This window comes from Acomys russatus, chromosome 19 (genome assembly GCF_903995435.1).
Source record: "Acomys russatus chromosome 19, mAcoRus1.1, whole genome shotgun sequence".
NCBI lineage: Eukaryota > Metazoa > Chordata > Mammalia > Rodentia > Muridae > Acomys > Acomys russatus.
Genome location: NC_067155.1, coordinates 55,182,056 through 55,206,341, shown reverse-complemented (window position 1 = coordinate 55,206,341; position 24,286 = coordinate 55,182,056). Strand labels below are relative to the sequence as shown.

At 47.0% G+C, this 24,286-nt stretch overlaps 2 protein-coding genes and 1 non-coding gene across 4 annotated transcripts in view; all 3 read left to right on the top strand.

Annotated features, from left to right (window-relative positions):
- Positions 1-201: 201 nt before the first annotated feature.
- Positions 202-335, top strand: LOC127204098 (small nucleolar RNA SNORA42/SNORA80 family). Its single transcript, XR_007832448.1, has one exon. It is a non-coding gene; the product is annotated as a small nucleolar RNA SNORA42/SNORA80 family (small nucleolar RNA).
- A 245-nt stretch (positions 336-580) lies between these two features.
- Positions 581-4,573, top strand: Rpl6 (ribosomal protein L6). The gene is made up of 6 exons (XM_051161592.1): positions 581-829; positions 919-1,020; positions 2,139-2,282; positions 2,942-2,990; positions 3,965-4,149; positions 4,385-4,573. The coding sequence occupies exons 1-6, from the start codon at positions 581-583 to the stop codon at positions 4,535-4,537; spliced, it is 882 nt and encodes a 293-aa protein (XP_051017549.1). The 3' UTR covers positions 4,538-4,573.
- A 12,031-nt stretch (positions 4,574-16,604) lies between these two features.
- Positions 16,605-24,286, top strand: part of Hectd4 (HECT domain E3 ubiquitin protein ligase 4) — a 162,072-nt gene continuing 154,390 nt past the window's right edge. For both annotated transcript variants that reach the window (XM_051161587.1, XM_051161586.1), the window contains exon 1: positions 16,605-16,802. In XM_051161587.1, coding sequence (XP_051017544.1) covers positions 16,620-16,802 — 183 coding nt within the window. In that variant the 5' untranslated portion in view covers positions 16,605-16,619. The remainder of the gene's footprint in view (positions 16,803-24,286) is intronic.

The window sequence follows — 24,286 nt, the reverse complement described above, 5'->3', positions numbered from 1 at the left end:
GGGGGTCGGGGGTTCCAGAACTCTCCGCTGAGCCCGTCTCGGCCACGTTGGGGACATTCCGGCTGGAGCGTGGAACCGCTTCCCCGGCTCCCCCGGAAGTCGTCCTGAGAGCGCCGCGGTGGCCTTGTTGGGCACGAGGCGGCTTCGGGACCCGAGGGAGACCCCTGAGAGCGAGAGCGATCTGAGAAGCTCGGCGTAGGTGCATGGGTTTGGATTTATGGCGGGCCCGTCGCCCTGGGCCTCTCATAGTGTCCCGTGCTAGAGCAACCCGCGGCCCCGAACCATTGCCTGGCCCCTGCCTGTGGGCTGCTGGCACTGAAGCGGGTCGCACAGTAAGCAGTCGGGGGGATGGAAAGCCGTAAAGCGGGGCCTCCAAGCTCTGGACTTTTACCCAACGGTTGTCTTAAGTCTTCTTATTCCCAGAACGGGAAGAGTAAAATAATGAGCCGCAAAGTTCACAGCATAAAAGCTGGACAGTTGGCATGTGTGGCGTTCAGGCGACAGCAGTCTTGATACTGGCTGGTTACAGATGGTTGATGAAATGCCTTTTGTATTTTGGTTTGTTTTTTTACATCACTAGATGGCAGGTGAAAAGGCCGAGAAGCCTGACACAAAGAAGAAGCCTGCGGCCAAGAAGGCTGGTGGCGATGCTGCGCCCCCGGCCGCCAGTGCAGCCAAAAAGGGCGACCCTAAGGTGAAGTCCAAGAAGGGGAAGCGCCACTGCAGCCGGAACCCTGTCCTGGTTAGAGGAATTGGCAGGTACTCCCGGTCTGCCATGTATGCCAGAAAGGCCTTGTACAAAAAGCAGTACACGGCTGCTAAGACCAAGGTAGGAGAGGAGGGGAAACCGCACCCCCGTGCCTCAGGTCCAGTGGTTAAGGCTGTCTGCCAGGCTCCTTGACTGATTTGTCCTTGTAGGTTGAGAGGAAGAAGAAAAGGGAGAAGCTCCGTGCCACTGTCACAAAAGTAGTCTGTGGTGACAAGAACGGCGGTACCCGAGTGGTGAAGCTCCGAAAAATGGTAAATTGGGAATTTAATTTAGAGTTATATTTGATTGCTGTGGAGGTGTGGGTCTGTGGTGCCTAATATGTAGGTTTGGGCCAGTTTACTAGGAGAGAAGGGATTCTGGGTGTGGAGGGTGCCTCTTAACTTCTGCTGGGTTCTGTGGCTTTTCTCAGGGTCGAGGGCTGTCTGAAAGAGGCTGTGCCAATCTAGTGTAGTTGGAAGTGAGTTGTCAGGCTTGGAGCGTGGCTCAGTGTGGGACTAACACCCTGAGGTTCTGGCTTTTTTCCCTTGCAAGTGGAGCGCGTGGGGATTTTTTGTTTTATTTTTTCGAGACAGGGTTTCTCTGTGTAGCCCTGGCTGTCCTAGACCCTGTAGACCAAGCTGGCCTCGAACTCACAGCAACCCACCTGCCTCTGCCTCCTGAGCGCTGGGATTAAAGGCGTGGGCCACCACCCCTGGGTCTAGTGTGAGTTGTTTAAGAAAGCTGTGGTACAAATGTCGTGAGTTGTGTTTTTGCTGCTGAGGTAGAAGAGGTTTTGACATGCTTACCTTTTTCACTACGTAGTCTTGCCTGTCCTAGACTTTGTAGACCAGGCTGGCCTCGAACTGGCAGGTCTGCCTGCCTCTGCCGCCTTAGGTGTGTAACTTTAGGGTTATAGATGTGTGCCACCACACCTGGCTTTCAACATACTTAGTGAGAAAACACACCAAGTCTCTCTGGTTACTGTGCTTGAGAAGTGTCTCAGGTAGCCTGGGCTAACATGAAGCTCCCTGTTACCCTGCCTTCTCCATATCTGTCTGAGATGTAATTCTGAAGAAGTGCACTAGAGTTCTCGCCCCAAAAGAACGAGAATGGCTCAGTAGTTAAGGGCATGAGCTGTTCTTGAAGGGCTTGAGTTCCATTCCTGTGGTTCCACACTTGTTTATTCCCAGTGTTCAAGGCCAGCCTAGTCTACAGAGTGAGTTCCAGGGCTACAGAGAAACCCTGTCTCAGAAAACATTGGGTTAGAGTGGCTATCGCAGGTCTAGGAGCGCTTCCTTTCCATGTTTCTGAGGCTTAACATTTTTGGGGTTTGGAGGGCTGTGGCTCTGAATTCAGCCCTGCTGATCTGCGATGCGCGCACTCTCTCCAGCCTAGGTATTATCCTACTGAAGACGTGCCTCGGAAGCTGCTGAGCCACGGCAAAAAGCCCTTCAGTCAGCACGTGAGAAAGCTGCGTGCCAGCATCACTCCTGGGACCGTCCTGATCATCCTCACTGGACGCCACAGGGGCAAGGTGAGCAGTGTCCTGTCCCACGGGCACCAGGTCATAGTCTGCTTGCTTTTCATTTGTTTTCCTCCCCCACACAGCCTAGTGCATCCTGCTTTTCACCTAATGGAACTATTCTCTTGTTTTCTGTAACAAGTTTAGCCCTTAACCCTTTAGTATAAGTTGTTTGGTGCTGTTGTGAGTTGCATGTGTGATTTATTTCCTTAGATTAGCTAGGCTGTGTATGGATAGAAATTAGAAGTGCCTTCTGATAATTGGGGCAGGCCTTTTTTGTTTGAGACAGGGTTTTTCTGTAAACCAAGAGATCTGCCTCCTGAGTGCCAGGACTAAAGGCATATACTGCCATGCAGTATCTATTTTTTCTTTTGCTGGGATTGCATGTAGCCCAGTGTGAGCGCTCCCACACCTCCCCTTGGTTAGGCCTTTCTTTCTTTCTTTGGTTTTTCAAGACAGGGTCTCTCTGTGTAGCCTTGGCTGTCCTGGGCTCGCTTTGTAGACCAGGCTGGCCTCCAACTCACAGTGATCCGCCTGCCTCTTCCTCCTGGGTGCTGGGATTAAAGGCATGTGCCACCATGCCCAGCAGGTCTTTTCTTAATGCATCTGTGTTTATGCTTTCGTTAATTCAGAAGTTGGATTCGATTACTGTCATTTTGTTTGGCTTCTAGAGAGTGGTTTTCCTGAAGCAACTGGGAAGTGGCTTGCTGCTTGTGACTGGTAAGAAAATCCTTGTTCTTTGTTTTGACAGGAGCCCAGACTACCCTTGAAACTTCTGCTGTTTGAATGCTGGGATTGCATGTGCCTATCCCTTGCATTGTGATTTGAGACGAGTGTTGCTATGTAGCCCCAAGTATCCTCAAACTTACAGCATTTCCCTACCTAGAAATTTAGACATAAATGCTTGTGGCGGAGGGTACACATACCATAAAGCCCATGTAGAGGTCAGAGGACAACTTGCTGTCTTGCTAGCAGTATTCATTTTCTATACCAGTCGGGTTTAATTAGAGCAAGAATATGTTCTTGTATTGGCATAGCTGGTAAATAAATGTCTTTGAAAGCCTGAGTTTGACCCCTGGGACCTACATAGGACATGGACAAAGGGAATTTGTGCGCTCTACACAGTTTTCCAAGCAGAGCAGCAGTGATGTGACATTTGGGATCCTGCTTGCTGCTTAGGCATTTCCCTGGCCCATGATGTGTTTGCAGCTGTGCTGGCATGAAGGTGCAGCTTGTAAGCAGATGAAAAGTGAATGATGGCTGGTCAAGGTGGAGCGCGCCTTTAATCCCAGCACATCTCAAGGACAGGGATTCCAAACAAGCAATCAGCATGTGTAAAGATGATCCTCCGTCTCACTTGGGTCCCTTGAAAGGCCCTGGATAGACAGATCTTTGAGCAAGTAGCATCTTTGTCAGCTCACAGTTGTGAGCCCTCTGTGGGTATTGGAAATCTAATGAGTCTTCTGTAATAGCGGCCATCACATGTAACCACTGAACCCTCTCTTTAGCTCCCTGGCCCCATTTCTATGAGAAGATCTCACTGGAGACCAGTCTAACCTCAGACTCACATCTGCATTCCTCTCTTGCTGCTGCTGCTGCTGCTGCTAGAATTAAAGGCACGTGCTGCCATTCCCAGACCAAATCTTAGCTGTTGAATGCCAATTCCTTATTTTTCAAACTTATTTTTCCCACAGGACCTCTTGCCATTAACAGAGTTCCTCTACGCAGAACACACCAGAAGTTTGTCATTGCCACATCTACAAAAGTTGATATCAGCACCGTTAAAATTCCTAAACACCTGACAGACGCTTACTTCAAGAAGAAGCAGCTGCGCAAGCCCAGGCACCAGGAGGGCGAGATCTTTGACACGGAGAAGGAGGTGAGGTCTTCCTGCGTGCTGCCGTGGCGCCATGCTCTGCATCTCAGTGGGAGTGGGTGGAGCAGGCTCCACACTGCTAAAGCAGTTGTGTTGTGTCTGACTGGAGCTGGTCCTTTTTGACTTGCTGCTCACCAACCCTGAGGGGGAAGGCTGTGAGGTGTTTTTATCAGTCCCTGAGAAATAGGGCTTTACAGGGAGTCTTGCTTTTTTTTTAATGTTTCCTTTTTCTCTTTAGAAATACGAGATTACCGAGCAGCGCAAGGCTGATCAGAAAACTGTGGACTCACAGATTTTGCCAAAGATCAAAGCCATTCCTCAGCTGCAGGGCTACCTGCGGTCTCAGTTCTCCCTGACAAATGGGATGTATCCTCACAAACTGGTGTTCTAAGTTGCTAACAACCTAATTAAACAGCTTCGTACCTTTCTTCATGTCCTTTTTGTGTGGTGTGTGTCTTGGGTGAGTGTTTTGGGAGTGTTCCTGGGTCTTCCTGTGGTCCTGGCAGGTAAGAGGATCTCCTGTTTGGTCTGAAGCTCATCAACGAGGCTGGCTATCCAGGGGGCTCTGCAAGCCTGCCTTTTCTACCCCATTCCTCAGCTGGTGTTTGATTACAGGCCGGCTTTTCTATGGGTTTAGTTTTACATGGGAGCGGCCTGTTATCTCACATTTTAGACCAATATTCTTGGCTTTGCATTTATTAGTGTCTTGCTTTGGTGCTTTTGTTTGTTTGAGACAGGGTTTCTCTGTGTGGCAGCCCTGGCTTTCCTGGACTCTTGTAGACCTGGTTGGCCTCAAACTCGCAGAGATCCACCTGGCTGTGCCTATGGAGTGCTGGGATTAAAGGCATATGCACCTGGCTGCTTTGATTTTTTTTTTTAATTAATTTATTTATTTTTGGTACCCTGACATGTTTTTTGGGCGTTTTTTTGAGACAGGGTTTCTTTCTCTGTAGCCTTGGTTGTCCTGGACTCGCTTTGTAGACCAGGCTGGCCTTGAACTCACAGTGATCCGCCTGCCTCTACCTCCCGAGTGCTGGGATTAAAGGTGTGCTCCACCACGCCCTGATGATTCTCTTTATTCTGAGATGAGCCAGGCGTGGTAGCACACACCTTTAATCCCAGCACTCAGGAGGCAGAGGTAAGTGGATTGCTGTGAGTTCCAGGACAGCCTGCCTGGTCTACAAAGTGGGTTTAGGACAGCCAGGGCTTCACAGAGAAACCCTGTCTCAAAAATAGAAACCAACCAACAAAATTCACAAGGGAATAAAGTGGAAAGTGAGAGGAAGGTGCCTGATGCTCTGTTCTACCTAATTGGGGGGAGGGGTGGGAATGCAGAGCCATAGCAGCCCTGCTTTCCCCGCCCCCCACCCCGGTAAAGGTACTCTCAGAGCTCTACTTCCTACATGTTACACAGCTATGTCTGCCCAAAACAGCAGGAGCCAGGGCTGACATCAAGAACAGTGGGTGGGCTGGGAAGCTGGCAGCCTGCCAGTTGTCTTTGGCTTCCTGCAGGCATGGCATCCATCATGGGACCTGGAGGGGCAAGGTAAGAAGGGATGATCAGATGCCCTGTGAAAAGTGGTTTTAATAAACAGAAGCGGACAATTGAGGATTGTCTTATGTTACTTTTCTATTGCTTTGAAGAGATACTATAACCAAGGCAATTTAGAGAAGAAAGCTAATTGGGGCTTCTGGTTTCAGAAGGTGGGGAACATGGGTCTGAAGCACAGACCACAACTGTGAGGCAGAGACATCCCAGGTGTGGGCTACTGAAAATTTGAAAGCCAGCCCCCAGTGACACCTCCAACCAAAGCCACACCTCAAATCCTTCCCAAGCAGAAACTTAAGTACTCAAGTAAATGTGCCTAAGGGGCCATTCTCAAATGACTTCTCCAGATTCTTGTTTCTAGTCTAGCAGAGATTCAGCCAGAGCTTGGCTAAGCCACAGCTGAAGTTAACCGAGATTGTGGGAATTTGACACTACAGCTGAGGTAGAACAAAACAGCTGAGGGCCTTTAGGCAACCAGGCAGGTGCACTGCAAATAGATACAGGGCTAACAATGCTGAACTTCTGAAAGGTCACTCTTGTGTGGAGGCTGGGTTAGTGGAGATACCAGAGAACCGGATAGATGGTGGCATTATTATTATTTTATTATTAGCTACTAAGGATAGGTGGTGGCATTATTTTTGTTTTTGTTTGGTCTCCCCCCCCCCCCCCTTTCGGTTCGAGACAGGGTCTCTGTGCAGCCTTGGTGGTCCTGGACCTGCTTTGTAGACCAGGCTGGCCTCGAACTCAGAGATCTGCCTGCCTCTGCCTCCCGAGTGCCGGGATTAAAGGCAGTGCCCCACCACCCCAGCTTTTTTTTTTTTTTGTCTAAGACAGTTTCTCTGTGTAAAGCTGTCCTGGAACTCTGGAGACCTGGAGACCAAGCTGACCTGGATCTTACATCAATCCGCCTGCCTCTTGTCTCCCTAGTGCTGGGATTACAGGCGTTACAGGTTTGTGCCACCACACCTGGCCTAGGTGGTAGCATTCAGGACTATGGCCAAGGTGTGGTCTGCACATGTGTCTGTCACTAGATGAAGAGGATGTGGCAAATCTACACAATGGAGAACTTAGTCCATCCTGAAGGGGAATTGAGTCATTTTCCAGTACAAAGTTGAGTCAGGAAAATGCAATGTCAAGTGGAGTAATTAAAAGCATAGTCTGGGGCTGGAGAGATGGCTCAGAGGTTAAGGGTACTGACTGCTCTTCCAAACATCATGAGTTCAATTCCCAGCATCCACATATTGGCTCACAACCATCTATAACGAGATCTGTATACATAATAAGTAAATAAATATTTTGAAAAAAAAAAAGCATAGTCTGGGTGGCTGGAGAGATGGCTCAGTGGTTAAGAATAATGTCTGTTCTTCCAGAGGACCTGGGTTCAATTCCCAGCAACCACATGGCAGCTCACAACTGTCTGTAACTATAGTTCTAGGTGATCTGATACTCCCAAACCAATGCACATAAAATAAAAAAAATTAAAAAAAAAAAAAAAACATAGGCTGACAAATACTGCCTGATCCCACTCAGATGTGGAATCTAAAAAGTAAAGTCAAGAAAAGCGGAATATGGTCACCTGAGGCTAGCCAGAGGACAGTAGGCATGAAATAGAGAATTGTTAACTGCACAGGCACAATTTTTCAGACAAAATTAGAAAATCTGTCAGTTTGTTTTTAGTGAAGTATCATATCCAATTAAACATTCTTTATTATTTCAGTCATTGATTGGTTGAGACACAGTCTCAATGTATAGCCCTGAATGTCCTGGAACTCACCCTGTAGACCAGGAAGGCCAGCCCCACCTATTGGGCCTCTAGCATTTATATACCTTCTGAAAAGTTCCCAGAATTCCAAGTGCAGCTGGCAAAACCATGCCTCTGTAAGAGCATGAGGCAAATCACAGTCAGCTGCTGCAAACAGTCTGAAGCACCCACATATCCCTACACCTGGGGTTAAAACGAAAACACATTCTTAAAATATTTGTTTTCTTAAGAAACCAAGCCCGGAGGCGCATGCCTTTAATCCCAACCTGGTCTACAAAGCCAGTCCAGGACAGCCAAGTCTACACAGAGAGACCCTGTCTCAAAAAACAAAACCAAAAAAAAAAAGGGGGGCTGGAGAGATGGCTCAGCGGTTGAGAGCACTGATTGTTCTTTCAGAGGTCCTGAGTTCAATTCCCAGCAACCATCTATAATGTGATCTGATACCCTCCTCTGGCCTGCAGGTATACATGCAGGCAGAACTTTGTATACATAATAAATAAATAAATAAATCTTAAAAAAACAAAACAGAAACAAAAAGAAAGAAAGAAACCAAGCCCGGCTCAGGGAACATTCATATTTAATCCCAGCATTTGGGAGGCAGAGGCAGGCAGATCTTTGTGAGTTCAAGACCAGCCTGGTCTACAAAGTGAGTCCAGAACAGCCAGGGCTACACGGAGAAACTCTGTCTCAGACAACAAACAAGGGAGAACCCAAAATTCCAGAATGATCACTACAATATCTTCAGCCCCAGTCTTTTTTTTTTTTTTTTTTAAGATTTATTTATTTATCATGTGCATAGTGTTCTGTCTGCATGTATGCTTACACACCAGAAAAGGGCACAGATCTTATTATAGATGATTGTGAGTCACCATGTGCTTGCTGGGAATTGAACTCAGGACCTCTGGAAGAGTAACCAGTGATCTTAACCTTTGAGCCATCTCTCCAGCCACCACTCCCCGCACTCCCCTGTCCCTTTCTTTCTTTCTTTCTTTCTTTCTTTCTTTCTTTCTTTCTTTCTTTCTTTCTCCCCCCCCCCCCTTTGAAACAAGGTTTCTCTGTGTAGCCTTGGCTTTTCTGGACTTGCTTTGTAGAACAGGCTGGCCTCTGAACTCACAGGGATCTGCCTGCCTCTGCCTCCCGAGTGTTGGGATTACAGGCGTGGGCCACTGCTAAGTGTTTTGTTTTTTTTCTAAGGTGAAAAAGCATTTGGGGTTTTTTTTTTTTTTTTTTGTACACATTTTATAATTATTTAAACAACAACAGCAACCAGGGCCCAGAGAGAGGACTCCACAGTTTAGAGCCCTTGTTGCTCTTGCAGAGAGTTCAAGTTGAGTCCCAATACCCACATGGTGGCTCACAAGCATCTGTAACCAGTCTAAGGAGAGCCAGCACCCTCTTCAACCTCTCAGGGCACCAGGCACTCATATGATGTACATACATACACACAGGCAAAACATGCACACACATAAGATAAAACAAATAAAAATTAAAAAAAAAAAAGAGAGAGAGAGAGAGAGATGTGAAAATAAGTAACTTCCAGAAAGCAGCCTGCAAGTATCCTAAAGTCATGAAGAGAAAGGAAAAAAACAAGAACATCATGTGACTTTCAGCCCTTCAAGATAAGAATACTGAAAAGCAGCCTAGTTGCTGGAGAGATGGCTCAGTGGTTAAGAGAACTGGCTGGTTCAATTCCTAGCACCCACATGCAGCGCACAGCTGCCTGTAACTCCAGTTCTAGGGGATCTGACACCCTCTTCTGGCTTCCATGGGCATTGCATGCACGGTGGTGCACAGACACACATGCAAGCCAAATACTCGTACAGAAAAAATAAAAACAAATCATTTAAAAAGTAAAAAAGGGCCGGGCGTGGTGGCGCACGCCTTTAATCCCAGCACTTGGGAGGCAGAGGCAGGCGGATCTCTGTGAGTTCGAGGCCAGCCTGGTCTACAAAGTGAGTCCAGGACAGCCAAGGCTACACAGAGAAACCCTGTCTCGAAAAACCAAAAAGAAAGAAAAAAAAAAAAAAAAAGTAAAAAAGAGCCACGCCTGTAATCACCTCCCCCTCCCTAAATGTGTGCCAGTTAGAGGTGGCACATGCCTTTATTCTCAGCACTAGGGAGGCAGAGGCAGGCAGATCTCTGTGAGTGTGAGACAAGCCTGTTCTACAGAACGAGTTCCAGGACAGCCAGGGCTAAACAGAGAAACTATCTCTAAATAAATAAATAAATAAATAAATAAATAGAGTAAAAAACAACCAACCAAGTGTCATGTACATATCACTGAGAGAGTTGAGGCAAGAACTTCAAGGCCAGGTTTTGTTGTTGTTGGTGTTTTGTTTTGTTTAGAGTTTTTCAAGACGCGGATTCTCTATGTAGCTTTGGCTGTCCTAGACTCGCTTTGTGGACCAGGGAGGCCTCCAACTCACAGCGCTCTAGTCAGTGCCAGGATTAAAGGAGTGTGCCACCATGCCCGGCCAAGGCCAGCCTTTGTTTATATATTGAGTATAGAACAGTCTGATCTCCAGGAGATCCAGTCTCAAAAAACATGAGCTACCTAATGTTTTTTTTTTGTTGTTTTTGTTTTTGTTTTTTTTTGCAGCGGCCATGAATGTTTTTACAAATTTCCAAGGTGAACTATGTAATTTAAGGCAACAATGCCTCGGACGCCCACGAGGGGGCGCTGGATCACACAGCATCCTCCAGACGTCAATGGTAACTGCATTCAAGTCGGCTTCAGGTCGGAGGTTTTCACCAAGGCTGTCCCTTAGTTCTGCTAATTCAGTGGGGCTCCACGAAGATTTTCTAGAATTTCTTTAATCGGATTTCCTTGCCTTTCTGCTCCCACACCCACCCAAGAGCAAAAAATAATGAGACCCCAAAATGAACCTGGCCTACTGGATGCGTAAGAAAGGAGATTGCTGGCAGAGGCTTGTGTGCTTCCTCTTTGAGACTGTGATTAGCGAAATGGAAATAATCTCGGCTGTGTGTGTTCCTGTGTGTTTGACAGATGTGTATATATGCTTTTCCTCGTCTTTGTCAATTCCCTTATAAATTTGTTTGGCAGCTCCTTCTAGAACTATCTTTAAGCTGTACGTCAGCGTCGTAGCAATGGCTTATCTCAGTGCCACACTTGCATATTTGAGCACCCAATAAGGATTACAGGCTCAGTTCAGACCATCCTCTGGAACAGAAATGTCAACAGAAAGGGGAGACATTGTAAAATCCCTGAGGGGCCCCAGCCTGAGCCAAGGCCAGCCAAGGCCAACATTGCACCAGCATCTGGGACACTAGGAGATCTCCATCAACAAGCCCATGCCCTCTCCTCACAGGTGGGTGACTTATAGGTCTTCTTGCCTGCACCATCTTCCTCTGAGAGCTACCTGGCCAACATGGTCCCTCTCTCCTCTTGCTTGTTCTCCAAAGCAAAGGTACAGAAGGGGATCCCAGCTGGATGAGTGGTGCACATCTGTAATCCCAGACCTCTGGAGGTGGAGGTTAAAAAAAAAAAAATCAAGAAGTTTAAGGTCATTTTTTTTTCTACAGAGCAAGTTCAAGGCCTTGTCAAGAAAGAGAGGAAGGGCTGGAGAGATGGTTTAGCAGTTAAGTGCACTCTTTTTCTCACAGAGGACTGGGGTTCAGTTCCCAGCACCTAGTGGGTGGCTTGCAACTATCTGTAACTTCAGTTTTAGGGAATCCCATGCCTCATCTGAACTCTGACATCACTAGGCACACATGTGGTGCACATACATACATATAAGGGAAGACTCATACAAATAAATAAATCTAAAAAATAAAAAATAAAAAGAGAATGCCACCCAGGGGGTGATGGCACTCGCCTTTAATCCCAGCACTGGGGAGGCAGAGGCAGGTGATCTCTGGGAGTTCAAGGCCTGCCTGGACTATAAAGTGAGTCCAGGACAGCCAAGGCTACACAAGGAAAGGTTGTCTCAAAACAAAACAAAACAAACAAACAAAACAAAAATAAAATAAGGGCCAGAGAGATGGCTCAGAGGTTAAAAGCACTGACTGCTCTTCCAGAGGTCCTGAGTTCAGTTCCCAGCAACATAATAATAAATAAAGAAAAGAAAGAAAGAAAAAACAAAAATAAATAAACAGGTTTTTGTTTTGTTTTGTTTTGTTTGAGACAAGGTTTCTCTGTGTAGCCTTGGCTGTCCTGGACTCACTTTGTAGACCAGGCTGGCCTCAAACTCACAATGATCCACCTGCCTCTGCCTCCCAAGTGCTGGGATTAAAGGCGTGCGCCACCACCACCCGGCAAATAAATAGTTTTTTAAAAAAAGATTTATTTATTATTATACAGAATTCTGCCTGCATGTACACCTGTAGGCCAGAAGAGGGCATCAGATCACATTACAGTTGGTTGTGAGCCACCATGTAGTTGCTGGGACTTGAACTCAGGCCCTTTGGAAGAGCAGGCAGCACTCTTAACCACTAAACCATCTCTCCAGCCCCAATTGTTTTGTTTTTTAATGGGCTTTTTTTCCCCCCAAGACAAGGTTTCTCTGTGTAGCCTTGGCTGTCCTGGATTCTCTTTGGTCTCGAACTCACAGCAATCCGCCTGCCTCTGCCTCCCGAGTGCTGGGATTAAAGGCATGCACCACCATGCCCAGCTCCTTTTTTTATTTTTTAAGATTAAAAAAATATTCATTTATTTTATGTATATGAGTGTTCTGTCTTCATGTACACTAAAAGAGGGATTCAGATTCTATTACAGATGGTTGTGAGCCATCATGTGGCTGCTGGGAATTGAACTCAGGATTTCTGGAAGAGCAGCCAGTGCTCTTAACTGCTGAGCCATCTCTCCAGCCCCCTTCCCACCCTACCCCACTCTTTTTTTAAGTTTTTACCTTTCACCTTTAATGAAATGACTTTGGAAATAACACACATTTCCATGACACCAGCACTAGTTTTTTGAGTCACAGAAAGGTACACAGAATTACATCGGTAATTGCTATGGATACCAACATTTCGGGTAGTGATTTCTGTTATCTGGCAAACAAGATCAAGAAAGCAACCATCAAACAAAAGAGACCCATAGCTTCAGACAAGGCAAAGCCCAGGCTAGCTTATGAGAAGAGCTGCTTCTTCAGTACAGGGTTTCTGCCATAAGCAATGGTAAGATTGCCAAAGACTCTTCCAATACCAGCAACTCCTACTGTCGTAGCACCTGCACCAATGAATGTGGTAGCAGTATCAAAGCCTCTGCTGATGACACTGGTCTGAAACTCCCTTCAGATCCGCCGGCACACACCATTCTGTGCTCCTTTAAATACTGTAGCGCCCTCTCCAGTCCTAGGCTCTGGTCGAGATAGCATTGATGGATCTAGCTCTGATCAGAGCGGGGGGGAGGGGGAGGGTGCGTAAGCTTGGCGCGGGTGAGCATCTTTTCTCCTGGTGGTGCTGTGTGGATCAAGGGGCAGGCGAAGTGGGCTTCTCTCCAGCTTCCTCTCCCTGCTAATCTTCCGAGGCGGCAGCGCCAGCGGAGGTCGAAGAGCTGCGGGGCCTTTTAAACGGTTTTTCAAGATAGGGTTTCTCTGTACAGCTCTAGATGGCCTGGAACTTGCTCTGTGGACCAGGCTAGGCTCAAACTCATAGAGATCGTCCTGTCTCTGCCTCCCAAGTGTTGGCATTAAAGGCATGTGTCACCACTGCCCTGTGGAAGGGACAATTTTGTTTGTTTGTTTTTGTTTTTGTTTTTGTTTTTCGAGACAGGGTTTCTTTGGGTAGCCTTGGCTGTCCTGGACTCGCTTTGTAGACGCCTCGAACTCACAGCGATCCACCTGCCTCTGCCTCCCGAGTGCTGGGATTGCAGGTATGTGCCACGGCACCTGGCAGGGTCAATTTTTAAAAGAAGTCATACACCGGGGCTGGGAATGTAGCTCAACTGACTTGCCTTAGAGCTCTTCTGACTTCTGATGCCACCAGGCTTGCACTGGATGCACTGATATGCAAGGGGACAAAACATTCATACACATAAAATTAAATAGAAGCTGGGCGTGGTGGCTCACACCTTTAATCCCAGCACTTGAGAGGCAGAGGCAGGCGGATCGCTGTGAGTTCGAGGCCAGCCTGGTCTACAAAGTGAGTCCAGGACATCCAAGACTACACAGAGAAACCCTGTCTTGAAAAACCAAAAAATAGAAATAAATAAATAAATAAGTTAATTAATTTTTAAAAAGTAAATAGATACTTTTGGTTTTTTGTTCTCTCAGACAGGGTTTCTCTGTGTAATCTTGGCTGTCCTAGCACTCACTCTGTAGACCAGGCTGGCCTCAAATTCAGAGATCCACCTGCCTCTGCCTCTTAAAAGCTGAGGTCATAGGTGTGTGCCACCACTGCCCAGCCCTAGATAATTTGCTTTGTTTTTTGTTTTTTGAGGCGGGGTTTCTCTGTGTAGTCCTGGACGTTCTCTTTAGACTCAGAAATCCACCTGCCTGTGCCTCCATAGTGAGATTAAAGGCTTGCAGCATTACCACATGCCTTAGACTTTTTTTTTTTTTTTTTTTTTTTGGTTTATTTTTGTTTTGTTTTTTTCAAGATTTATTTATTATGTACACGGTGTTCTGCCCGCACATACACCTGCATGCCAGAAGAGGGCGCCAGATCTCACTATAGATGGTTGTGAGGCACCATGTGGTTGCTGGGAGTTGAACTCCGGACCTCTGGAAGAGCAGCCAGTGCTCTTTAACCTCTGAGTCATCTCTCCTGCTCTGTTTGTTTGTTTTTTGAGACAGGGTTTCTCTGGGTAGCTTTGGCTTCCTGGAACTGTCTTTGTCGGTCAGGCTGGCCTCGAACTCAAAGTGATCGACCTGCCTCTGCCTCCCAGGTGCTGGGATTACAGGCGTGGCCCACCTCACCTGGCCCTGTTTTGGCTTCTTGAATATTGAGATTATAGGCATACTAAGATTGGCTCTATGTTATCATTGTTGTTGCTGATTTGAGACAGAGTCTCACTTAGCCCAGGTTGACCTTGATTTTTGCCAAACTGCCCAAAATGACCTTGAGCTCTGCATCCTGGTGTCTGAATCTTCATAGTGCCAAGATTACAGGCATACTTTATACCTCTATTAGTGAGCAGTGTGCAAACAGGGGCCATGTGCATCTTAAGCATGCACCATATTCCTGAGAGTCATGCCGGCTCCATTCCTTCACACCTGTCTATTATTGTTTTCATTTCTCAATTGCCCACTGTGTTGTTTTCTTCTTTTTTGCCTGTTTCCCCCATCGGGTTGTAGGTTCCACAAGAGAAGACTTTCTTGCCTTACTTGTCCCTGTAAAACCCCACACCAAGAACAAGGAATCCCAATACACATGTTGAATGAATAGTAGGGGAATAGCCACATTCTTTTGGATTTTTCTTTTTAGATTTATTTTTTATGTATACAATGTTTTGCCTGCATGTACACAACTGCATGCCAGAAGAGGGCCTCCAATCATATTATGATGGCTGTGAGCCACCATGTGGTTGCTGGGAATTGAACTCAGGACCTTTGGGAGAGCAGCCAGTGCTCTTAACCTCTGAGCCCTCTCTCCAGTCCTGGATGATTGTTTTTGGGACAGGATCTCACTATGTAGCCCTGGCTGTCCTAGAACTATGTAGCTTCGGCTGGCCTTGAACTCATAGAGGTCCCTTTGCTTCTGTTTCTTGAGTGCTGGGATTAAAAGTGTACAGAACCACACCTGGGAAGTACACATTTTTCTTTTTCTTTTTCTTTTTTTTTTTTTTTTTCGAGACAGGGTTTCTCTGTGTAGCCTTGGCTGTCCTGGACTTGCTTTGTAGACCAGGCTCGCCTCGAACTCACAACGATCCGCCTGCTTCTACCTCCCGAGTGCTGAGATTAAAGGCGTGCGCCACTACACCCAGCTTGAAGTACACATTTTTCAAAGGTGAAAGTCAGTGTTGAATATAACAAAACTTGTAATTTTACTAATGGAGCCAGGAGGAAAGCACCGTTTTTGTTTAAAAATCTTTATTTTTATGTATGTGTCTGTGTACCACATGTGTGCAGTGATCCTGGAGGCCAGGAAAGGATGTCAGATCCCTTGGGACCGAATTTATAACTGGTTGTGAGCTGCCCTCTGAATGCTGGGAATTGAACCCTGGTCTTCTGGAAGAGCAGGCAGTGTTCTTAAACCTGTCAACCATCTCTCTAGCCTGAGGGTAATCATTGTTAATAGATGCTTTATTTTCATCAGATGTCGGTTGCTTTTGTAGTAAATACTAACCACCTGCTGTGAGTTTTACCACGTTCTCATGACCAAGTGTATAATACCTATTATATACCAGCCTCTAGTAATATTAGTATTTAATTAGTTAATTATTTTATCTCTCTTTTTGGATACAGGGCCTTTGTAGGCCCGGCTGGCCTGGAACATGTTATACAGGCTCAGCTGGCCTGAAATTTGCTATGTAGACCAGGCTAGCCTGCAATTTACAGTGGTCCTTCAACTTCTGTCTTCCAAGCGCTGGGACAACGAGCGTGCACCACCAAGTCTGTTTTGTTTGTTTACTCAATGTGTTGTTAATGGAACCCACGACCTCAGACATGCTAGGCTAGTCCTGTAGGACTGAACTACCCCGTCTCAGGAGAGACTTCTGAACCTATCTCATTTAAAAAGATAACAGTGCTGACCTTTCATGATCCTCCTAGAATGAGGCTCTCGCCTGAGCAGCGGGTGCACACTTGAGCAAGGAAGGAAAGGGACCCGGGTTGTCTTCTCCCTCGGCGGCAGCAGATCGCCTCAGATAGCAAGGGAAGAGGCGCCTAAGATGTCATGCTCCTGAGCCATTGAAGCTGGCTATAGAGGCCGGGCGGGGAGGTGGGCGGGGTCATACGGCCTGGAGGGCGGGGCCTGTATTGTCCGCCCCGCGGGGCATGCCGGGAACCCCGCCCCCAAGATGGCGTCTTACTGACAGTTGGCTGCAGAGCGGCAGAGGCGGATCCTGCTCGTCAGGGCGGCGGCGGCGGCGGCGGCGGCAGCGGCGGCGGCGGCGGGGCCGGGGTCTCCCGGGCTGGGGTTGGCGAGTGGCAGGGATGGCGGCGCGGAACGCCTAGGGCGGAGCCGCGCGGGCGAGGCGGGCGCGGCGGGCGGCCATGGGCTGCTGAGACGGCGGCGTCTCCGCAGCACCTTCCCTTTGCCATGGGTTCGTCGGCAGCCGCGGCAGCGGCGGCGGCGGCGGCAGCGGCGGCGGACTCGGCGCAGTGGCTCTCGGTGAAGGAGGAAACCATCTTTCTGCACGACGGGCTAATCCGGGTCACCGACCTGGCCGAGCTGCCCAGCGAGATCCTCGGCGCCCCGGAGGCCACCGACACTGACCTGGAGGTGAGTGAGGTTCCCCGCAGGCCGCCGCAGGTGTGTGCGACTCTGGAGAGCATCTTCGGGGGGCTGCGGCCTGAAGCCCGGGCAGCAGCCACCGCCCGGCCGCTCCCCTCCCCCACGCACCGGGAGTCCCTTGGCGGGCGCGCCCAGGTGCCAGCGCTCCGGAGACCTTTTGTATTTTGAGCGGTTGCACACGCTCTGCTTCTTTTTCAGCCCCAGCCCTGTGTTGATTTTGTGTGCCTGCGTGTGCGCGCCTGTGTGTTGGGGAGACCGGAGTGACAGCTGCCAGGCTTTTTCCACCATAAGCAATCCTGCAACCTGTCTGTGCGGTGCCTGGGATTGACACCCGGGCCTTTGTCAGGGAAGCCGGCCGTGTGGACAGCGAGAAAGGGATGCTACACCACGGCCTGGGAAGAGTCAAGGGCGGACGGTGTTTGTGTGTGTGTGTGTGTGTGAGTGTGTGTGTGTGTGTGTGTGTGTGTGTGTGTGTGTACACACGCGCGCGCGCTACCAAGAGTGTCTGAGAGGCCCAGGCTCAGAGTGGTGGCAGGTGCATCGCCAGTCTCAGCAGTTGTGGTGTTCCCCCAACCCCCATCCACCCCAAGGAAACCAAATGTGCATATTGTGGATAGGAACTTTCCCTAGCTAGATTTCGCGTTTGCCTAGAGGTGGGAATGTTTGGCCGTTGTGGTGTTTTCATCCAGGCCAGGTGGATTCTGACCCTGCTTCCTTTCCACTTTGTGGGATGACAGTTTGGTGTGCAGGAAGCGTGGAGTGTCGTGAAATTCGTATTGTCGCATGGAGGGGTCCCTGGGGTATGCCGCAGACAGGAGGACCTGCGCGCAGGGTCTTTTGTGTTTTGCGGTTTTCCATGCATCCTGGCACTCAGGACCACCGACATTTATAGAAATGGGTTAGAATCCTATTACTGTGTGTTTCTGGAAACGGCTTAGATCTGATCGCGTTCAGTGAGACTCTGGGACGTGCCTGAGATGCGAATGCAGTCCGCGGTGTTTGTGTGTCTGGCTTTGATGTGGCTTCCGGATTTCCGACTGTGAACTCTTTTTTTTTTTTTTTTTTTTTTTTTTCTGACTGTGAACTCTTAATTGACATATTTTACAGTCTAGCCACGATAACGTGGAAGCTGATAGAGAATCCCTAACGTGGAATCGTAATACAATGATGTTTTATTTGGGCCTATTCTCTAAAAGGCAAGGTGTGTCTGAGTTAACCGCCTGAAAACGCGAGGGCTCTGATAGTGGGATGGTGGACTCTGTATTTAATGGGCGCTGCTGTGTAAAGGTGGAAAGTGGATGGTACTCTTTGTTCCTTGGAGACTAACCTAAATTCCTCAGCCCAGACTGTTCGATGTGTATGCAATTGAGTTTTCGGATTAGAAGGGGTAGAATTATTTTAAACAACTGAGAGTTATTCAGTTGATGTTCCTCAAATGGTTACTGTCTGTGTCCTGAGAGAAATTTGACAGCTATTTCCAGCAATGCTTCATTCTAAAGGAAAGGCTATTACCAAGTTGATTAATTCTCCAAAAGAATTGGGCCTGGCAGGAATGGAGAACTGTTTTGTTTTCATTTCTTTCCACTTACAGACTACAGTATCTGGAGAAGTAAGTAGTGTGCTATTCACACACCTGACTAATAATAGTTCTTAAATGTATGCCTTGTACCCAGTACAGTGCTGCTAAGTTGTCAGAGGTTAATCTTGTTACACATTGCAACAGTTATGTTGTATCCATTGTGGGAATGTAGCAAGAGCAAAGCAGAGTAAGTGTGCAGTTTCCTCAAGATCTTTATTTATGTATTTATTGTTATTTATTTATTTTTGGTTTTTCTAGACAGGGTTTCCCTGTGTAGCCTTGGCTGTCCTGGACTCAACTTTGTAGACCAGGCTGGCCTCGAACTTACTGAGATCTGCCTGCCTCTGCCTTCTAAGTGCTGGCATTAAAGGCGTGCACTACCACCGCCCGGCTATTTTTTCATTTTTTTGAGACAGGTTCTCACTATATAACCCTGGCTGCCCTGGACCCTATGCAAACCAAGCTGGCCTGGAACTCACATACCTGCTTATCTCTGTCTCCCAAGGTGTGCATACCACAGTCAGCCTTAAATATTTTTTTAATGCTTAGAATTAATTTATTGGGATGCTGGGGATCTAAACTGGATCCCCTTAACTACCCAGCCATCTCTCCAGCTCCTCATGCTGCGAAGCAAGTGCTTCATCCACAGAACCACCTTTCTAACCTACTTTGTTTCCTCTAGCAACTGTTTCTTTTTTGTGTTTCAGGAAGATTCCAGGTTGATTGGTATTTTAAAAGGTATCTTTTGGGATGTTAGTGCTCCTGTGAAGTAGCTTCTCCCAGATCTCTCCAGTAGACCCTGTAGGAATAGCAGCTGTTCCTCATAGGGTTTCCAATTATAGAATTCTTCCACTAAGGATTTTAAATGATGAGGAATAAGGCTGACACTCAGGTGAATAATTTATGAGGGACAACCATAATGCATAAGACTGTAGAGTCACAGAATTTTAGAGCACAGGAGGGACATTGGAGATGATGCGCCTTGGAGATGTGTTTCCCTGGTTTTAGACAGTGATGAGAAGAGAGTCTGCTGAGGTACATGAGTAACATGCCAAGCTGTGTCGTGAGCTGGCTTGGGCCTTTTGCCTCTGGGTTCCAGTGTTCCTTTTCCTCTTGGTGCTGTACAAGTTACCTGTCAGCTAGAAAAAAATCTAAGGTGCTCAAAATGGATCTGAGCAGAGCATCTGCAGTTGATTTTCTTCCCAGTAAATTATAGACAAGTTTTTGAAGAGAAAAAGCCAAACCCATCCAATAAATAGTGTTTTCAAGGAAGGAGTGTAGGCAGTGTCTTGTGGAGGTTAGAAGTAAGTGAATTCAACTGTTTTGGGTGCGGAGGGCATGGCGGGGAGTGGAATGAAAGCCTCCTTCTCTAAAAAGCTTATATTTCAGCATGAAGATGTAGATTACAGCAAGTAATAAGAATCCTGCATACACAATCCCACAGTGTCCTTGGACTGGACCCAGAATCTGTTGATACCAAACCCCACAGATGCTGAAGCTCGTGGATAAAAGGCTATCATCTTAGCACATAGATTTCGCACAGCTTCCTGTGCATGTAAGTCATCGCTGTGTGTGTAGCACAGGCAGGCAGTGTTGTGTTGCTTAGGAGAAAATGATGGCTGTATGTCCTGTGTCTTGTCCCAGTGCACACAAACAGGGCAGGATGACTTCACATAGGGAGAGGAGCTTTGCAGGGCAGGCAGGCAGGGAGGGGATTGCTTACACATCACTTCATTTGTGTGGATTCAGTGCTCCTGTGCTTGCCACAAAGCAAATGAGAGTTAATTTTTGCAATTTTCTCTCCCTCCTCTTTTTCTTCTTCTCAGACAGGATCTCAGTATGTGGGCAGGCTGGCTTTGAGTTTACAGAAATCCTCTGCCTCTGTATAGGGTTAATACAGGCACCAGCCCAACATTTTTCTGAATATTTTCAATCCACAGTTGGTTGAATGTGAAGATACGGAGCCCACTGATGTGGAGGAACAACTTGTGTATGTGTGCACATGCCTGTGTGTGCACATGTGTGCCTCTGTGTGTGTGTGCTAGTGCACATGTGTGTGATGACAAGTGGTAAGTGCTGTGGAGAAGATAGGCGAGGCAGAGAGATGGGAGCCTATTTTGTGCAGGCAGACTTTTGAGCAGAGACTTGAAGGAAGTGAGAGTGTGACACATGGCTGTTGGGCAAAGACCATCCTATACAGAGAGGACATCAGGAGCCAAGGTTCTGAGGAAACTATCCTTAGCTTGTTGGGAGCTCTGAGCTCTTATTCAGAAAGGAGAGAGGGAGAGAAGTGTGATGGAAGTTGGGGGGCTGCTGATCAAGTGGGGCCTTGTAAGTAAGGTTTTGAGTCTCACAGTGAATTAGGAATGAGGAGCGGAGCCTATTTTATATTAATTTTTTAAATTAGTAAACAAAATAATAGATGTCATTGTGATATTTCATACATATGTCTCTTGCTTACCTCCCCCTCCATCCCCCTTTGTTTTGGATTTGAAAATAGCTGTCTTCAGCCAGGCGTGGTGGTGCATGCCTTTAATCCCAGCAAACAAATAAATTAGCCTAAACTGTAGGGAAGAAATATTTTGGACCCATTAAGAAAAATAAATAATTAGCTTTTTAATTAGTGCACACACACACACACACACACACACACACAGAGAGAGAGAGAGAGAGAGAGAGAGAGAGAGAGAGAGAGAGAGAGAGAGAGAGAGACTGAGATTGTCCCTAGTTGTAGTTTGTAATAAATATGAACAGTAAATAGCAGGCTTTTGGAACTTCAACCTACATTATCAAATGCCTCCTTTTTTTCTTTCCTTTTTTTTTTGTTTTTTTGAGACAAGGTTTCTCTGTGTAGCCTTGGCTGTCCTGGACTCACTTTGTAGACCAGGCTGGCCTCCAACTCACAGATACTCCTGCCTCTGCCTTCCAAATGCAGGGATTAAAGGTGTGCGCCACCATTACCCAGCTTAGTCACTTGTTAGACATTTGGGATGTTTCCAGTTTGAGGCAGTCACAAACCTTCATGCCTAAATCTTTCTGTGGAGAGAGGTGGTTCAGTGGCTAAGAGTTCTTATTCTTTCAGACGACCTGGGTTCAGTTCCAAGCAACCACATGGTGACTTACAACCATCTGTAACCCCAGTTCTAGGAAACCTGATGCCCTCGCCTGAGAAACTCAGGCACTGCACACACAGGCAAAAATACTCATATAAGCCGGGCGTGGTGGCGCATGCCTTTAATCCCAGCACTCGGGAGGCAGAGGCAGGAGGATCGCTGTGAGTTCGAGGCCAGCCTGGTCTACCAAGTGAGTCCAGGATGGCCAAGGCTACACAGAGAAACCCTGTCTCGAAAAACCAAAAAAAAAAAAAAAAAAAAAAAATACTCATATACATAAAATAAATCTTTAAAAGATTTTTAATTAAATAAAATCTTTTTTTTTTTTTTTTAATCCATCAAACATCTGTAATCCCAGCACTCTGGGAGTCAACAAGAAGTCATGCTCTGTAGATAGTGCGTGGGATTTCGCTGAACGCACAAGCCAGACAGAACGTACACTGTAAGATTCCATTTATATGAAGTTGCCGAAAATCCAAGCTGCTCTGTGATGACTGCCTGGAAAGAGGGCCCGGAGGGTGCGAGAGAGAGAGAGAGAGAGAGAGAGAGAGAGAGAGAGAGAGAGAGAGAGAGAGAGAGAGAGAGAGAGAGAAGGTTGGAAAGGAACGTGAGGTTCTGAGGTGATGGATGTTTTGGTTTGGTTGTGGTATCATTTCATGTTCATGTGTATATGTGTCAAAACAACTCAGATCCTACAGTTTAAATATGTGCAGTTTATTGTATGCCAATTATGCTTCAGCAAACAAACACAATCTCCACACGGCCAGAGTGTGTTCTGGGTATTGCTTAGGAAGTGAAAGGCAGCAGGGGGTTGTATGTTGTTTGTTTTGCTGTTTGAGAGAAGACCATTTGGGTTTGGAGCTGTTCAGCTGAAGCAGCCAAGGCTTTGTGTGCTGTGACACGCACAGGAGAACCTTCAGGATGAGGTTTGGGCTTCGTTTGGTCTGTCTGGAATACTATCAGTACTTTGGAAAAGTTCAGAACCAAGTTTCTAGAATTCCAGATTCTAGAATGGGGAGCGATAATGAATGAGTAAACCGTCCTGGTTCTCCAGTAGTTTCCTCTTGGCACACAGCCATCCAGCACTGATGCAAGTCACTGCTGTTGGATGAGCTCAGGTGAAAGGCACAGCAAGCCAGGGCATGAAGTAAGGATGAAGTTCTGAGGGCTGTGGGGGCAGTATGGCCAAGAGCTGAACGTTATCTTTTGTTGGTTTGACGTGGGGTCTTAAATGGAGAGGCCCAGCTGGCCTTGAAGATAGGTAGCTCAGAATGACCTTGAACTCCTGGTCTTCCTGCTTCCCCAGAGTTGGGATTTCAGGTGTGCTCTGCCACACGTGGCTTGGAATAACTCCTCTCAACGTTGTCAGCACTTGTACTGCTGGTGTGACCACAGCACATTGTACTTCATGCCAGGCCTTTGTGAAACAGGTCATGGCTGTTATCACATTTAAATTCCACAAAAGCCTTCTGAGGTTGGGGTGGTTTTTTTGTTTTGGTTTGTTTTGTTTTTTCATTTTTTGTTTTTTTGAGACAGGGTTTCTGGGTAGCCTTGGCCGTCCTAGACTCACTTTGTAGACCAGGTTGGCCTCAGAACTTACATTGATCTGCTTGGTGAGGTTGGTTATTTAATTAATTAATTAATTAATTATTTATTTATTTAGGTTTTTTCCTTTTTGAGACAGGGTTTCTCTGTGTAGCCCTGCCTCCTTGAGTGCCCGGGATTAAAGGCATGTGCCACACACCTGGGTGCATTTTTTAAAAAAATATTATTTATTTATCATATATACACAGTGTTTTGCCTGCATGTACACCAGAAGAAGGCACCGGATCTCATTATAGATGGTTGCAAGCCATCATGTGGCTGCTGGGAAATTGAACTCAGGACCTTTGGAAGAGCAGGCAGCGCTCTTAACCTCTGAGCCATCTCTCCAGCCTCCCCCCCCTTTTTTAATTTTTAAATTTTATTTTATGAGTGCTCCATCTGCATATATATATGTATGCCAGAAGAGGGCAACAGATTCTAGTATAGATGGTTGTGAACTACCATGTGGTTGCTGGGGATTGAACTCATGACCCCTGGAAGAGCAGACAGTGCTCTTATCCGCTGAGCCATCACTCCAGTGCCCCCCCTCCCTTTTTAAAAGACTTAATAAAATTTTTAAAATTTCCATTGGTGAACTGCCTTCCTGTATGTCTGTGTGAGGGTGTCAAATCCCCTGGAAATGGAATTCTAAACAGTTGTGTACAGCTATGTTGCTGCTAGGATTTGAACCTGGGTCCTCTGGAAGAGCAGCCAGTGCTCTTAACCCCTGAGCCATCTCTCCAGCCCAGAGGTTGGGTATTGGTATCTATCCCATCCCCAGTGCAGAAACTGTGGCACAGATAAATTAAGTGGCTTGATAGAGATCATAGTGCGAAGCTGAGGCTGGAATCGGATTCCACCCTAGGGATCATGTTCTTAACATTTTAGACAGTGATCATTTTAGAAGTGTAGGGCTAGGGATGCAGCTCAGTTGGTAGAGAGATTGCCTCATGTGCACAAAGCCCTGGGTTTCATCCCTAGAGCTGCATAAACCAGCATAGTGGCACACTCCTTTAATCCTAGCATTCAGGAAGAAGAGACAGGGATCAGATGTTTAAGGTCATTCTTGCCTGTGCATCAAGCTTAAACCTAGTCTGGCTACATGAGACTATCCCTCAAAATTAATTAATTAAAAAGGAATAGTAGGTGCATGGCTACAACCCCTGCACTTAGAGGAGACTGAAGCAAGAGTGTTG